General features: G+C 57.7%; 1 protein-coding gene across 4 annotated transcripts; it reads right to left on the reverse strand.

Moving 5' to 3' along the window:
- Nucleotides 1-266: 266 nt before the first annotated feature.
- Nucleotides 267-12,366, reverse strand: DBNL (drebrin like). 4 transcript variants are annotated; one of them, XM_086697207.1, is made up of 13 exons: nt 12,208-12,366; nt 7,685-7,740; nt 6,344-6,456; nt 5,720-5,794; nt 4,579-4,725; nt 3,751-3,828; nt 3,304-3,458; nt 3,177-3,225; nt 2,861-2,954; nt 2,228-2,323; nt 2,005-2,120; nt 1,620-1,716; nt 267-1,256 (listed from the first exon to the last, which is right to left on the reverse strand). In XM_086697207.1, the coding sequence occupies exons 1-13, from the start codon at nt 12,288-12,290 to the stop codon at nt 1,117-1,119; spliced, it is 1,299 nt and encodes a 432-aa protein (XP_086553333.1). In that variant the 5' UTR covers nt 12,291-12,366; the 3' UTR covers nt 267-1,116. The 4 variants fall into 4 exon arrangements, with proteins under 4 accessions (XP_086553333.1, XP_086553334.1, XP_086553336.1 ...); XM_086697208.1 differs by having other exon boundaries at nt 3,177-3,222; nt 12,208-12,365; XM_086697210.1 differs by lacking the exon at nt 12,208-12,366 and adding an exon at nt 11,841-11,992.
- Between the last annotated feature and the right edge of the window lie 3,507 nt (nt 12,367-15,873).

The raw sequence follows: 15,873 nt of genomic DNA on the forward strand, positions 1-15,873 counted from the left end.
TGGGATGTGGTAAGGCCTGCCTGAAGCTCAGCCGAAAACAGACGAGATGGGACAGCGATCCCCTTAGTTCGGCCTGTGCCCCAAGCTGCTTCCACCCAGCACCTGCCAGAGCATGAGGAACTGTAATCTGTAACATTCGGGGGGTGCCAGGCACCTCATTCCATGCACACGTGCACACAGGCTTGGTCCTGCATGGGCAGAGGGTCCCCAGGGTAGGGAGGGAGGCCCTCAGCCCCTCCCAGAGAACTGAAATCCAAGAGGCTGACTGTGGTCACAGCTTCATGTTTATGCCTCTCCCAGGTGGCTGTCTGGCCTGAGGTCTGAGGGTGCACGTGCACACACACACACCTGTACACGCGTCCCACAGACACCCAGGAAGGGGTCTGTTTCCACACGGGGGCATTCAGGCCACAGCAGGGCGGGTCACAACTGGGGCCTGCATGGGGCAATTCTCATCTGAAAGCAGACAGGCCTGGGGCACCTGGGGCGGGACAGCAGGCACAGGCTGGGGCCACTGTGGGGGGTGTGGTACACAGAAGGACGCTCCCATCCCTTCCTTCATACACTCAGGGGCGGGGGGCGTGCTCAGCCCCGGCAGAGGGACAGAACTGGGGACACAGGGCAGGGTCCGGAAGGGTGATCGGACGCTGCCCAAACTGTCATGACCCGAGACTTTGGTCATCAACTCTTAAGTTCACTGTTCCCGAGGGTCACTAACAGCTGTAACCACCACTCTTCAGAGCCAAGAGGAAGAGGAGATAAGGAAATGCCCCTGCTCAGACCGCCCAGCTCAGCAGTGCCACTCTCCTCAGGCAGAGGTCACTGAGGGGCTGGCCACGAGCAGGGCTTGGCTCAGTGTCCTCCGTGGGGGTCAAAGGCAAGGCTGGTGGGGCGGGGGCAGGGGCGGGCCAGGAGCTGCCAGAAGCAGGTGTTGGGAATCAGCTGCATTGAGGCGTCTGTGGGAGCCCGAGGGCTCATCTTCTCTGGGGGTCCCATTCTTGGAGGACTGCCGAGCGGCTCTCGAGCCACACACGCCACGTCCCCCGGTTAGAAGGAAAGCACGCCTGGGTGGGGAAGGGAAGGACAGCCTCGGAGCGGCCAGCGGTGGGGGGGTCCTCACTCAATGAGCTCCACGTAGTTGGCGGGAAACATGCCAAAGTGGCCGTCAGGCCCGTAGCCGCGCCACCAACCCTCGTCAATCACCTCGATGCCCGTGATGAGATTTTCGGGGTCGAAGGAGATCTCTGTGTCGTCGGCTGTGGGAAGGTGAGCCGGAGGGTGAGCCGGAGGGTGAGCCGGAGGCCGCACTGGAGCTGGGGGCCTGGCAGCCAGGCCCTCACCTGTCCTGACACCACATGGCAGGCGGCCTCCCAAGGCCTCCACCCAGACTCGCTGGGGGCCCAGCGTCCAGGGTGTACCCAGCCCTCTGGTCACACCTTCAGGCTCAGCGCGGCGCTGGCAGCAGGGATTCACACCAACAGACGTTGGGCAGCTGCCCAGAGGGCACGTGAAGGCCCGGGCTGTGTGGGGCATCCACCCCATCCTCACCCTTCTGGCCCCCCAAGGGAGCCCCCAAAGCCTGTCTCCTGACGTGGGGCCCTGTGGTCTGAGCACATTACCTGCCTGGTAGTCGTACAGGGCCCGGGCACAGAGCCCCTTCCCGCTCAGCCCTGGGTAGTGGTCCATGTGCTCAGAGCCGGCATCTTGCTGCTGCACCTGCCCGCGGACGGAGAGAAGAGGAACCTGGGGTCCTAGTTACCTGGCTCGCACACAGAGGGCGGGGGCTGCCGCCGCCCCACCACCCCAACGATGCTCCCCAACGCAGGGCCTCCCACACGGCAAAGTGTGCCAGACAATTCCTCGCACAGGGCTGCTCCGAGACGAAACAAGATAATCCGCACGTAGTGAACCGTTACAAAGTCAGGCGTCCCACGAGTGGTATGGCTGAGGAGGGTGTTTCTGGGCCCCCTCACAGCCACGCCCCGCCCCACTCAAGGGACCCACCATTGGGGGCTCCTCATAGAGGGACTCCTGCTCTGGGGGCTCCTCATACACAGCTTCCTCCTCTTCTGCCTGCACCGGACACGGTGGCGTGCTGGGCACCGGCTCCTCACAGAGACCTGCAGAGGAGGGCGCAGCCTGCTCTGAGCCCAGGGAGCAGAGGACACCTCCTTGTCCCTACCGCGCCCACATGCCCAGCCTCCCACGGGGAGGCTAAGCGCCTTGCCTGGCCTGGGCCCTGAGGTGGCCTGGGCGGGCTCTCTGCTGAGGTGGGTCTCTGGCTGGGTAAGCTGCTTCTGCAGGAAGGGGCTCCGCAGTTTGCCTGCAGACCAAAGACACACGCATGAGAGCTGACAAATGGGAAGAACAGGCAGTCTCCACCGTTTCTGGGCCCTGTGCTGGCGGACCTGTCCTGGAACAGTGGCTGTCACGCAGAGTGAATGGGGACATAGAGCAACTACAGAAACACCACGGCGCGCGCACACACACATGCACACGCACAAAGCAGTCCTGTTTCCCTGGGGGCCAGAGAGCAGGTGACAGAGGCTCCTGAGGCCAGCTCTGAGCCAATGTGCGAGCTGCACTACAAGTTTACGGGGCCAGGCTGGAGGGTCTCCCCTCTGAAGCCACACGTGGCCCTGCCCTTCCAGGTCTCTGTGGGACGAGGCTGAGGGCGGGGAAGGGACCCCTGACGCCCAGGCTCCCCTCTCAGAAGCCACTCTCATGAGCACGGGCTCTCCCTGCTCATGTGTGTCTGTCATACTCTGACACATCTGTCACCTCAGGGAACCCTGTACTGGGACCCCAGGACCCCTCGGCCAGCCTCTACCTCAGGGCTAGGCCCAGAGGGTAGGCTTACCTGGCTGGGGGCTGGAGATGGATGTGGTAGACAGGGCCCTCTCCTTCTGTTTGAAAATGTCCCGTGGATGTGCTGGCTGTGGACTGCCAGGGTCCTGGGGGGTGGGGGGAGGGGGGAAGGGTGTGAGCACCTGGCAGTGAGCGTGGGCCCAGGTGCTTTGGGAGGGGCTCCCAGGCCTTGTCTTGGACAACAACTTCTGCCCTTTGAGCTCGTTTCCACCACCACCGAGACACACCCACACGCGCTCCAGGCTCCACTCTGCCCAGCCGGCCACGGGACCCTCCCGGAGACCCCCGCATCACTGGACAAGTCTCACCTGCTCCTGTCTGCTCCCCAAAACCACTTCTGGCTGCTCACATGTCCTGCTGGGAGGGGCACAGGGAGGAGCTGCAGTCCGGCTGCCTGCTTAGGACCCTCCCTCTGCCCGCCCTCTGGGCCCTCACCTCTGGGGCACGGCCTCGCTGCCCTGCTCCTCCCGATAGCGCTGCTCCCTGCGGGCGGCCTCACGCAGCTCCCGTTCCCGGCGCTCCCGCTCCAGCTGCTGCCGCTCCTCCTCTGCCCGCCGCTTCTCCTCTCGCTTGCGGTTCTCCTCCTCCTTCTGCAGAGAGAACAGTGCCCGCGGCCCACTCGGCCCCCGCGCCGCAGGCAGACCTGCCCCCTCTCTGAGTCCACCCTGGCGTTCTTGCGAGTGCCGCCTAGGGCGTTGGGGGCCTGTGGCCTGCGTGCAGGGGTGCAGGTGAGTGCCCTCGGGCCCTGTCACTTAACTCCCTCAGCCCAGTCTGACAGCCTATGAACGGGCGCGAACAGGAACGTGTGTCCCAGGGGTTCACTGTGAGAAAAACCAAGGGACAGAGAGGAAGGCACACGTAATCTCTGAGAAGGGCACTCACCTCTGCTTTGGCCCAGAAGCTGTCTTTGCCAACCTTTTTGATCTCAGACATGGCATTGGTCTTCTGGTACACGGAGCCCTGCAGAGGACAGAGGGTTCCCCACTGGACCGCCCACAGAACATGAGCAACAACCTTCAGGATGGTGCCTGGCAGGGCAGGGGCGCTGGCCCTGGGCCTCTCAAGGAGACCAGAACCAAGACAGCCCAATGGCCCTAGGAAACCACCAGGCAAGGAAGCTCTCAACCCCAGGCAACACTGAGGAGGTCTCTGGCTGCACCAGACCCCTGTGGATGGAGGCCAAGGAGGTTCTGAGACTGGCCTCTGGCCATTTCTAGGAGGCTGGTCCACCAGACACAGATAACTGACTGCACTGGGTGGTGCCCGGGAATCTCCACAGACTCCGGCTGTGCATCGGGGGACTGGACCCCCCCCACCTGGCACTAGGACTACAGGCCAGCAGGTGTCTGCCCATCCACTGCCTTACATTCCTCCACGGTGCCCCCCATCCAGGGCTGTGCAGGACACACTGGTGCTGTGGCCTCGAGGGTGACTACACTGTCCCTGCAGAGAGGCTCCAAACAGCTGGTGGGACCAGACAGGGTGGAGGGCTGCTCCCCATGCCCACTAGCACCTGCCCCACCAGGGGGGGCAGCTCCCACTTCTGTCGGCCATCTGCACCTTCATCTGGCTCCGGGGCCGGAAGCCAGGTAGCCAGGAGCCCAGCCCTGTGAGGGATAAACCACCCAGGGCGGGTGCAGCCAGGTGGGACAGGGTAACTGCACACTCCTGACCTGCCCCTGCCCTGCCGCCTGCCCAGGCAGCACTCACCACGGGGGCCTGGGGGCCCGTGTCCTGGAAACGGCCGCTCTCCCTGTGGAAGGCATAGTTGGCACCGGAGGCTCTGGCCACCTTCTGCATGATGCACTCAGGCTCCACGTCCTCCTCGGCCCTAGCATTGATCGTCACATGGGCCCCCTGCATCAGGAGAGCGGTCAGGAGGTGCAGCTCCAGGAGAGGACAGGATGCACACCGCAGTCCACACAGCTCAGACAACTGCCACCCAGGCTCAAGGGCAGGGAACCCTGCTGGGCACCTAGGCACACTCTGCTCATGGCCCACAAACCACCTTGAGGCAAACTTGTACTTGTCCAGTGCGGGCACGAGGTCTTTGCCCTCTGCAGCACTGTCTATGGCTTGTTATGTGTGCGGCACGCTCTCTGCTGCAGGCCCAGGTGTTAAAGAGCTCCTTTCTCATGAGCAAAAACAAACTTTAAAAAGAATCTGGAAACTCAATTTCTACAAAAAGCAAGCCACCGACTTCTTGAGAAGTCAGATCCATGACCTCACTCACTGTTAGTAAACACCTAATAAGCTTGGGATCCTCTCTTTCTTTCAGTTCCTAGAAAAGAAAGCGAGGCATACCTGGAGAAGCACTGGCAGAACCAGAAATCAAAGTCCTGAGTCTCTTTGCCGGTAACCAAGAAATGCAAAAAGTTACCTGACAAGCAAACAACAAATGCTTCTGGCACTGAAGGAGGTTCCGCTACAAGGACGGACATAAATACGTGTGGGGACAGGCTGGAGAGGAGCCATCAAAGGGAATGTGCGTGCTGAGGCGGCTGGGCATACACAACTGTTCTCCTCCAGATCCTGACCACACTGACAAACTAAGGGAACCCAAGGCCCTGCCCTGCCCCAGGACCAGCTCCAGCCTGTTCCTCCTGAGCTCAGAAAGGACATTCACCCTTCCTCCCCACTGAAGCCAGCCTGCTAGTGGCTCTGGACGCAGTGTGGCCTCCCACGCACCTGCTGAGCAAGAGCACGGCAGCCTCGGGTCACACCCTCAAGTCCAGACAGAGTACTGGGGCGTGGGACACAATTCCAGCTCTGGCTGCAACTCCTGCTCATGCACACCCAGGAGCCTGGGGGCCTGGCAAACTCTGTGAGGCCCTCAGGGAACAGCCCTCACCTTCAGAAAGCTGGCCATGGTGCTGACGTGGTTGGCGCATGCTCCCTTCCGTACGTCGTTCACACCCTCGCCTGTCTGCAACAAAACACACCCAGCATGACTCACCAATCCCTCCCTGGGGGCTCAGCAGCATCCCTGTGTGTCCCAGCAAAGACAGAGCTGGGACCCTAAAGCAGAGGATAAGGCAAGGCCCACACCTCCAAGTCAAGGAGGTTCTTGTGGCAGGATGACCACCAGCTTCCATGGGCAGGGGGTTGGCTCAGAATTTTCTAGTCCCACCCATCAGTCCTGTGTTCTCAGAGCCTTCTCCAGGCCCCCTGCTCCCTCAGGATGACTACTCTGAAGGGGACACAGGCAAGGGGGTCCTGCGATTGTTTGTACTCCATTTTGTAGGAATAATCCTGGGCTTGGGGGGGAGGCACTGGGAATTCTACGCTAGCCAGGCCCCCATTAGCCTTTGGGCCACAGTGACTTAATCTACTGTTGTGTTCCTTCACCACCTCTGAGCTGCCCTGAAGTCAAGTCCTTCTCTGCTCCAATCGTGAATGGCAGAGGAGGAGAAGGAAAGGGAGTTCTTCCGGGTCGCACCTGGATGAGAACCGAGAGCCCGCCAGTTCCACATACCCAGTTGATGAGGACAAATTTGGGCAGGCCGGAGTTGGGGTCCTTCACCCTGCAGAAGCCGTACATCACCTTCCCGCTGTTGAGTTCCTCCACCATTTCCTCCAGGCCTCCCTCTGCAGCAGGTCACAGGGAAGTGAGGTGTCCCGCACCTGCTGCCCGCCCTGGCACACTGTCCGCCAGGAGACCAAACCCAAATGGCTCTAAACCAGGGGTTCTCAGTGTCACCTACATCAAAATTGGATTCCTGTGCCCGTCTTCACTGAGCTAACTCACAGGAGCTGGGTGGGACCCAGGATCTGCATTTGTAACAAGGACCCCAGGTGATTTTTTTTTTTTTGTAAGATTTATTTTTGAGAGAGAGAGTGGAAGCAAGGAAGCAGCTTAGAGGGGGACAGAAGATCCCAGGCAGGCTCTGCACCGACAGTGGCGAACTCATGCAGGGCTTAAACCCACGAGCTGTGAGATCATGACCTGAGCTGAAGTTGGACACTCAACCAATTGAGCCACCCAGGCGCCCCGAGGACCCCAGGTGAGTTTTTACATACGCCAGTCTAAAAACCATTCCTATAAAACCCATGGGTAATTCTGTAAGGAAAATCGTCATTTTTGTTACAAACTGGGCATCAGGCTTCCAAATGGAGGATCTCTGCAACAATTTTACCGTTGCCTGGACCTACTGAGGGCCCTGGAATAGGCCTGCTGGGAGTCACCTGCCCTACCCATGAGTCTGCTCAGACCCCCAGGCCACCAAGAGGGTCCCAAGCAGGTGGGAACGTCCTTCAGTCACGCTCAGGCTCAGTTCTTAGATCCTCCAAGTGAAGGTAAGGGGATGGGTGATGAGGGCACAGGAGCCATCCTCAGCCATTCTCCTGACACTGAGGCTGTGGTCCTTATCAGCTAGTGAGGAGCTGGGTCGGGTACTTTAGCTATAGGGCCACAGAGACCTGGGACAGCCCTGAGCCCCTACTTGGAGTACGCACAGCAGAGCCCTGTGAGTACCAGTGGAGGCGGTGGTAGGAAATGCAGGCTACTGAACCCTGCACTTCTCCACCACCTGAGGCATCACAGTGCACGTGAGAGCACGGCCAGCAGAGGTCCTTCTAAAGGTCAGGGAGCAGCCCTCACAAGGGAGGGGCTTTCTAGAACAGGTCACCAGAAGCACTTGTATGGCAAGTGGAGAATGCACTGGTGAACATTTGCTGAGTAACAAAGCTGTGTCCAGCTCCCCAACGGTGGTGCTACTGTGGTGTGGGCTGGGGACCCTGATGGCTACCACTCTCTCCCCTCCTCCCACCCTCCTCCCCCACCAGCCTCCTCGCCCCCTCACTTGGTCATACTCACCTCCAGTGCCAGCCACACGGATGTCATTGCTGTTACCCTCATAGGTAAAGAGAGCCCTGAAACAAAACACAGGTGAGCTCTGTAGCCAGTGCGCTGGGTGCCATCTGCCCTTGCCACACCCACCAGAGCTCAGCATGATGGTAACACAGGCCCCAGGCTGGCCCAGAGTCATGGCCTCACCCACAGGGGCTTATCCTGAGAGACAAACTTATGAAGGGGAGCCTACATCTACTGTGAGGGAAACTAAGCTGTAAAGTTTGTTTGTCTGACTTGATTTGAAGGCAGCTCTATGCCCAATGTGGGACTTGAACTCATGACCCAGAGATCAAGAGTCACACACTCTACCGACTAAGCCAGCCAAGTGTCCCTATGCTGGAAAATTTGTTTGGCTTTTAAAAAATTTTTATTTATTTTGAGATTGAGAGAGATGTGGGGTGGAGGGGCAGAGAGAGAGGAAGAGAGAGAATCCCAACCAGGCTCTGCACTGTCAGCACAGGGCTGGACGTGGTGCTCAAACCCATGAACCGTGACCTGAGCTGAAACCAAGAGTCGGATGCTTAACTGACTGAGCCACCTAGGCACCGTCTGATTAGATTTTAAGGAAGCTCTATGCCCAACGTGGGGGTGGAATTCACAACCCAGAGATCAAGAGTTTTACACTCTGCCAACTAAGCCATTGGAGATGCCCCTAAGCTGGAAAGTTTTATGGCAACTGTCCACACATTCATGTGTGAAATACTCACTTGTCTATCAGGTTTGTGAATTTGAGAAGATAAAAGATACCTGCATATTCCTCAACCCAAAGCCCCCCAAGGAAAAGCACACGAGGCATTTCGGAATGCCGCCCAACACCTTGTGCGTATCTGCTCCGCCTTCTGAAAGCCTGAAGAGTTTCTGGAGCAGATCTTTCTGGGCTTTGGACTCTTCTGGAAAACCCAGAAACCACATGGGCCATGACTCACCATGAAGTCAAGCAAATTCTTTTTTTCGGAGGAGCCTTAACTCTCCACAGGTGACCATAGACCACACCTATCTTTTTCTGTAAGACTAATTATTCACAAGAACTCTGGGAAAAATTTGTTTTTATAAACTTGAGCTCCAGAGGCGTTGAGAAAATATAGCAGATTTTATTATATGTGGGGCATAAAAAGTCCCATGACCAGAACAAAGGTTACCCAAGGAGAACGTTCTGGAACAGGTGGCTTCTCCACAGTCCGCACAGAGCTCAGCCATCAACACCAACTCTGCAGGAGCTCAGCTCCAGGTTGGTGGAACGTGGGGTAGGAATGCTGACCCAGCAGACAGCAAGTCAGAGGCAAAATCTGGTCTTGTGCACTACCTCCCCCGCTCTGCGCACAGCTCTGCTGTGGCTGGCCAGACAGGGACTTTGGGGTAAAGAGTCCACAAGGAAGCAAATCAGCCTCCACTCAGCTTCCCCAAGGCCTTGCTAAGGCATCGGGCAGAGTTGCCCAGCCTGAGGAAGTCGGAAGAAAGAAACCCAGACCCAGAAGGTCTGGCTGGCGTGGGGGACACCCCTCCTAGGAGAGAGACATTAAATGGAACACACAGACAAATGGAAAGGATGTGGGAGGAGGGGGACATCCAGATTCTGGTGACCGGAGTCCTGGCCAGCCCTCTTCCTGGAAGAAGCCTGGATGTTTGAAGCCACCAAGCCCTGGCTGCAAAAGACAGGGACACCGGACACACTGCAGGGAGCAGAGACTTCTGCTCAGTGCAGCTCTCCCAAGAAGCGACCCAGCAGCTAGTAAGAGCCAAGCTCCATGCCTGCTGCCTGCCCTCCAACTTGACCCCCCCCCCATACCCTGGGCTCCAGCCCAAGCAATCTTCTTGAATGTTCCCAGATCAGACTCATTCTCACATTCAACTGACTTCCATCCTTTTTTCAAATCACCACGGAAAAGCAGTATGCTGGCCTGTGCACAGCACAAGGACTGTGGTGCACTGAGCACCTTGTAACTCAAACCATCCCTTCTGACACATGTACTGAGAACCTGCCGCTTGTGGTGATGGGCACAAAGCTTCGGATATGTCCAAAGAGGCCCTTCCATGAGCATGGAAGTCACCTTCTAATGGGAGACAAGAAAGAAACACACTGTCAAGAATGTACTGTCAGGCAGTGATGTGGGTACAAGAGGTCAACAAACATGACTCCATCTAGGAGAACAACCTGGGGAAGCAAGAAAAAGATCCAAGATTGGGAGCTGACATGCCTGCCCCCCACCCCACCCAGCTTCGGGTCCCAGCCCAATGCCACCCACTCTGCATGTGAAACCTTTCGTGACCTGCCTCTTCTTGCTGATACCCTCCACAGCACTCTGTGCCCTTCCCAGTCCAGTCTCACCCAAGCACTGAGTGCACATGGTAGCCCTACACCAGGGACAGACAGGCCCTATTCCTCCTGGTGAAGAGAAAGGTGACAAGAAAAACCATGTGTCTGGAGACAGTCACCCAAGAGACAGAAAGTGTGAGTGCATCAGGGACTGGGGAATTGAGGAAGGCCTCTCCATGCTGAGAAGTCTGGGGAGACCCCCAGGGATGATGAGGGTGCTAGAAAGGAGAAGCAGCAAGAGCGAGGGCTCTAAGGAGGAACCAGCTCACATGTTTGAGGAAGAGAAAGAAGGCCACAGCAGTAGCAAACAGGTGTGGCCCCAGTATGCTAAGGGGGAGGGGTGGCAGGAGGGGTCAGGAGCTAGCTGCACAGGGCCTGTGGGCCGAGGTAAGGGGTCTGGGCTTTATTTCACATGAAACAGGAAGCCGCTCAAGTTTATGCACAGAAGTAACACAATCTAGGTATTTTTTCAGCTGAGTGGGGTCTACCACATGTACCTGTTGAGATACTTAATGGCTGTGGCAGTGGGAGCACAGGCTGGCTGGTCACATGGTGAGGGGAAAGAGGCTTAGCACCCTCCTCAGGGACACAGAGGTGGGGAGGGGAAGTTTCAGAGCAGGGTGGTGGCAGACAGCTCTGAGAAGCCTAAGGAAAAGCTGGGAGCGTGGGAGGCCTGAACTGCCAACTGGGCTGTGGGACATCATCCCCAAACCAGTGGAAACTGAGAATGAAGAGAGACCTGGAAGGAAGCCAGAGGGAGGCCCAGGAGTCCCTTAGGTAAGTCATCAAGGGCTATAGCACGTCCTTAAGAGCACACAAGGTAGCAAGACCCTAGCTGAGCAGGACTGGAGAGGGGCAAAGATGGTTCCGGGGTCTAGAGTCAGGTGGCCTCATGTGGATGTCAAAGGGGGCACTTGGCAATACTGTCAGCAGGGTCTGGAGTCACAGCAGAGGGCTAAGGGCTCTCTGGGAGTAGGAGAGAGGTGGGGTGGGGGCTGACATCTAGAAACTCTTAGGCTTAAAAAGAAGTACATGATTTGCAGGTGAACTTCCTAAGCATAATGAAGCCGCGAAGGCAGAGAAATCCCACGGTTAGCAGGCACCCTTCCTCACTAATTAGATGTGCTTCAAACAGAGGAGCTGCTTGGCTCCCCTGCAAAAGTGTGCACGAGCCCCGGGCAGGGAGCCCACGTCAACTCTGCCCCAGAGCCTCTGCTGACCCAGGCAGCTTGTGTTCCCAAGCTCTACCCGAGAAGGCTGAGGGCTGGAGGAAAGAATAGAATGTTCCCCGTGCCACAACAGCCCACGGTAGGAAAGTGCTCTGTGTTGGGCACCAGGAAGAGCAGAGATGGGGAAGCAGCACCGGAGCGGTGCAGAGACCAGCCGGTCGCTGCAGCCTGTCCCAGGGGGCCCTGCCCCCGCCAGGAGCAAAGGCTCCCCAAAGCCGGTCACCTTAGTTCATCACACTCAGCATATTTCCTTAGTACCAGAAGTGCTCAAAACTGGTCAGCGAAAACGGTTCAGGCAAAGGGGAAAGTGATGGAGAATGACCGCGCGGTACTCCCGGTCTGGCGCCCAAGGCTGCCCCAGAGCCCTCGGACAAAGGCTGCCGGTACCGTAAAACCCCAGCAACTGCATGAGGGGTACTGGACACTGACGGCCCACTGGAAGCTGTCACGAGGAGGTGGACGGATTAGGAGAGGTCTCCTTCCAGACTGGTGGCCGACAGTTTCGTTCGTGTCCGCGCGGCTCAAGCACGGGAAGGACTATTCTCGGAGAAAGGGAGGTTCTGAAATCCACACTCACAGAGCCCGGGGGACCCGAACGCCTGACCTCCTGGGAAGGCTCCCATTCCCAGACGGGCTTACGGCCGCCCAGGGCCTCATCCCTGCAGTGGGAGCTGGGGAGACGCTCCCTCCGACGGCTGCGGAGATCCCCTTTGTGTGGGGACGGCCGTCCGCCGCAGCCCGGCGCCGAAGCCAACATGGAGGCCGGCGGAGGGGGGGAGCTGGGGCGGCGCGGGCCCCCCACGCACGGCGGGGACGGCGGGTGACGACGGTGCGGACGGCACCTCACAGGGAGCGGCGCAAGTGTGGCTGAACCGGGAGCCCCAGCCCACCCGTGGCCCCTGGCCTCCTGCCCCCCGCCCGGCCCGCTCCCTCCCGGCGCCCACCAGTCAGTCGGGGACTTCTCGGTGACCACCCGCACGTAGGCGTCTTGCAGCGCCGGCCCGTTCCGGCTCAGGTTCGCAGCCATGGCGGGCCCTTTCAGTCCCCGCGCCGCCGCCGCCGCCGCCGCCGCCGCCGCCGCCGCCGCCACCGCCGCTTCCGGGCCCCGCCCACTCCGGCGGCCTGGAAGCGGCAGCGTCTTCGCGGCCGGAAGCCCCGCCCCCACAGCAGGAAGCCCCGCCCCGCGGCCGGAAGCGGAAGCACTGCGGGCGGGGCCGATGGGAGAAGGTGTGGCTGGCAGAGAAGATAGAGGGCGTGTCCTTTGTGCGGCCGAGTGGCGGAGGAGCCCAAGCCGGGCCCCCATAGCTGCACTCACGGAGGACCGTGCATATCTCTCCTCTCTTGTTGCAGTCAGTGCCCTGTTTTCAGAATCTTGGGTTCACCTTTCCCGTGGGCTCGGTCTGTGAATGGGTGAAGCGTGAACGCATCGATGCATGCGCGAGTAAACTCGAGGTGCTGCTGAGCTGCCTCCACCTCGCCTGCACTTTGTCCTCTTGTTGGTTAAGGACCGGGTACGGAGGGAACCCCGCTGGCCTCCCTGCACAGACGGGCCCCGGGGCTACCCCACGGCCCTGCGCAGGTGCACGCAGCCTCTAGGGTTTCGGAGCAGCAGCACCACGCGTGTCCTGTGCGCTCGGGAAGCCCTCCCGCAGGGTCCTGAGCAGCATCCCAGCGCGCTCCTATTCCGCACCCATTCTGTGAAACGTCACCCAAGCCGGCCAGCGAAAGACTAAATAGCTTCGTGGCAGTTCGGGTCAGGACTTGCTGCCGAATCAGTTACTGAAATCTTAAGGTGTTGGGGTCTGATTGTGTAGATAAAGGCTCGTGAACTTTATTTGGACACAAACTTGTTCATCGGTTATGTCCGCTTTTACTTCTGTACATTCTGTCATTGCTGCTTGCCTTACAGGCAGAAGTTCTGGCATCTCATGGGCAGAGCGGCAACCCCCCTCCCCCCCCCCCCCCCCCCCCCGCCAGTCTTTCCTGGGTCTTCTCTGATGCAAGGGTGCAGCTTTCCCCATTTCTCCACTTTGACTTCACTGCTGTGTTTGCATCAGAAAAGCGAGCTCTAGCAACGGGAGGCCTCGGGGGTCTCCCAACTCTCTCAATTTCTAAGTCTTCTTTTCTTCAGTAACGTCTCCACTGCCCTTGTTTTTCCGTCACACCCCCTCAGGTGACTTTCTGCTCCATCCCAGGCTGTCGCCCTCCATGTTCAGGGAAGTTCAGCCCTCAGTCTGACTATCCTGCCTTCTTCCTTTTGGCCCCGATGCATCTTTTTTCTTCTTTCTCTGGGAATATTCTCTATTTAAACATGTCCTAGTTCCCAGTTTTTTCACTCACCTAGCTGGTAAGCCCCACATAGGGTCCTTGGACCCTTAAGAGGTCTGGGAGCACTTTTCAACATTTTAGTCAACCTCGAGAGGACCTACCAGCTTGAAAAGAGGCAGGTCTCTTTGTTCCGGAAGTAGATCTGCTCAGTGTGCTAACCAGGTGCATCTACACTGAAGGGAAAAGCAGGAAGACACGGCTCCATGAGAGAAGGTTATTAAGGAGTGTTCCCTGGTGTGGAAAGTTGGGGGCACCAGGATTCTGTTTTCTGCTCTAGGGTATGGGAGCCTATTTCCACTTGACAGGCCAGGAAAGGCCTGGATATGGGATGGGGAGCACAGCTGTGGCAAGTATGAGAAGAAGTGCTCCAGGCAGAGGGAGCAAGATGTGTTGGAGCTGCGAGGCGGGATCCAGCCTAATGATGGGCTGAGGATGGAGCATGAGGATGGAAACTGGGACCAGGAGGACCCTGTGAGTCAGGGAAGGGCTTGGCACTTTATTCTAGGTGTAACTGAATCCCTGGCAGGCTTTATGGAGAGCAGTGTGATCTTGTGTGTGATCAGGTGATTTTTTTTGAACAAAATTTTAGTGTTTACTATTTATTTTGAGAGAGAGAGACAGCCCGACACAGGGCTCCATCTCAGAAACCGTGAGGTCATGACCTGAGCTGAAACCGAGTCGGATACTTAACCGACTGAGCCATCCAGGCGCCCCAGAAGGAGACATTTTTTAAAGAAATCAAGAAGCTGCTATTTGGTCTGATAGAGGATTTTTACAGATTCTCCATAGCTGTCTGGTTTTGTTAGTAATAAAATCTGTCAACAGGGAAAAACCAGAGTGGGGGCTGATGAGGCCAGCGGACTGGCCAGGGGGAACAGCAGGTATTTCCTCCTTCACCAGCAGACAGCACACAGCTCTGGGCTGCCGTTGTGGGGAATGGCAGTCACATCTCCATTTGTCAGAGGACCATCTAATCCAGGTCCAACCCTCACCCAGCACTGCTGGGGAGGAAGCAGGTGGCACAATGAGAAGGGCCAGTGGAAGAACAGAGGCACAGGATGGGGGTGGGTGGGTGAGGGTCCATGGTGACCTCCAGGCTCTTTCTCAGCACCACCTCCCACTGGGTACCTGCTACAGACCTCAAGCAGAGAGCTCTGCAGAGCAGTTCCCCAAGTGTCTTTCTGGCCCTTAAAGACACTTGCTCTCGAATTGCAGAAATCTGCCCAACCCTGAGCACTTGAAGTGAAGTGGCGTGGCGTCCCATGCATTGATGTAGTGCTCAGGGTCAGCGGCTAGGCCTGTTGGACATTTGTGTCCCAGCGTTTTAATCCCCTGTCAGAAAATCTGGACTTGTGCCATAGTCTTAGAACTGCTGGGTCTTCCTGGAGCTTGACAAAGGGCCAGGATCTCGGCACCACCCCCTAAACGCAGACGCTTCTGGCCAGAGTTAATAGACTTCCACTCGTGGTAGATTGGTTGCTTAAGATCATGCAGCTTCCTGATCTATCTGGTCCACAGGGAAGAACAGCACATCCCCCCAAAAGTGGGTTTTTGGATCTGCTCCCCAGTTGCTGGCCTGGGACTCACCTTGGAAACATAGCATTTGGACAACAGTGCACCATGGTGAGTCTTAAAATAAGGTTTTGGCCTAAGAAGCCTGTTCTTGAGGCTGACTGGAGCCCTGGAAGGCATGATAAGCAGACAAGTTCCCCAGGGGGAGAGAGTCCAGGGGATGTGCCAGAGAGACTGTGGGCCCCTGTCCAAGCAGCCTGGCAGGTATAGAGCACAATTCAGGCTTGCAAAGGGTGAATGATAACTTACACTGTGGACCTGAGAGCGTTGCCTTCACTCTCTCTGCTCCATTTCTCCAGCAGAGAGAGCAGGCTCAGGAAACTGACTGGACTCAGAAAGGTCACCAGATTCCTGGGTCTTAAGCTGTTGTGCTTGAACATGGCACCCGTGGTCTCAACACCAACCTGAACCTAGATTCTCCCTCTCTGAGCTTCTGATTGGTCTCTGAAATGTGAACTTGCTGTGAGGTACAAGGTGGCCACTGTCTGAAGTGGCAGAGCCATGCTGAGAAGCTTCCCAGGAGGTATGGTGACAATGGCATTCTTCTCCTCTATTAAGATTTATCATTTGGCTTAAGCAGAGAACAAAGGGATAGCAAAGAGAAACATTTAAAAGACAGTTCTCACCATGGTGAGGCAGGGAATAGGGCCATGGAATCCAAAAGGTAGCCTTGTGGTAACAGAGGGCCCCCCCTGGGGACCCCCACAACG

Source organism: Puma concolor, chromosome A2, assembly GCF_028749965.1.
Source record: "Puma concolor isolate L17-30 chromosome A2, mPumCon1.1.hap2, whole genome shotgun sequence".
In the NCBI taxonomy this organism is placed as follows: Eukaryota; Metazoa; Chordata; class Mammalia; order Carnivora; family Felidae; genus Puma; species Puma concolor.

Excerpts from the sequence above, each read along its gene's own strand:
- DBNL (XM_086697207.1), bottom strand. The coding sequence starts at position 12,290 with ATGGCTGCGAACCTGAGCCGGAACGGGCCGGCGCTGCAAGACGCCTAC. Across the intron at positions 3,459-3,750 it reads GCTTCTGGGCCAAAGCAGAG|AAGGAGGAGGAGAACCGCAA; the intron begins GTGAGTGCCCTT and ends TTCTCTCTGCAG. Across the intron at positions 2,955-3,176 it reads TGGGGAGCAGACAGGAGCAG|GACCCTGGCAGTCCACAGCC; the intron begins GTGAGACTTGTC and ends CCCACCCCCCAG.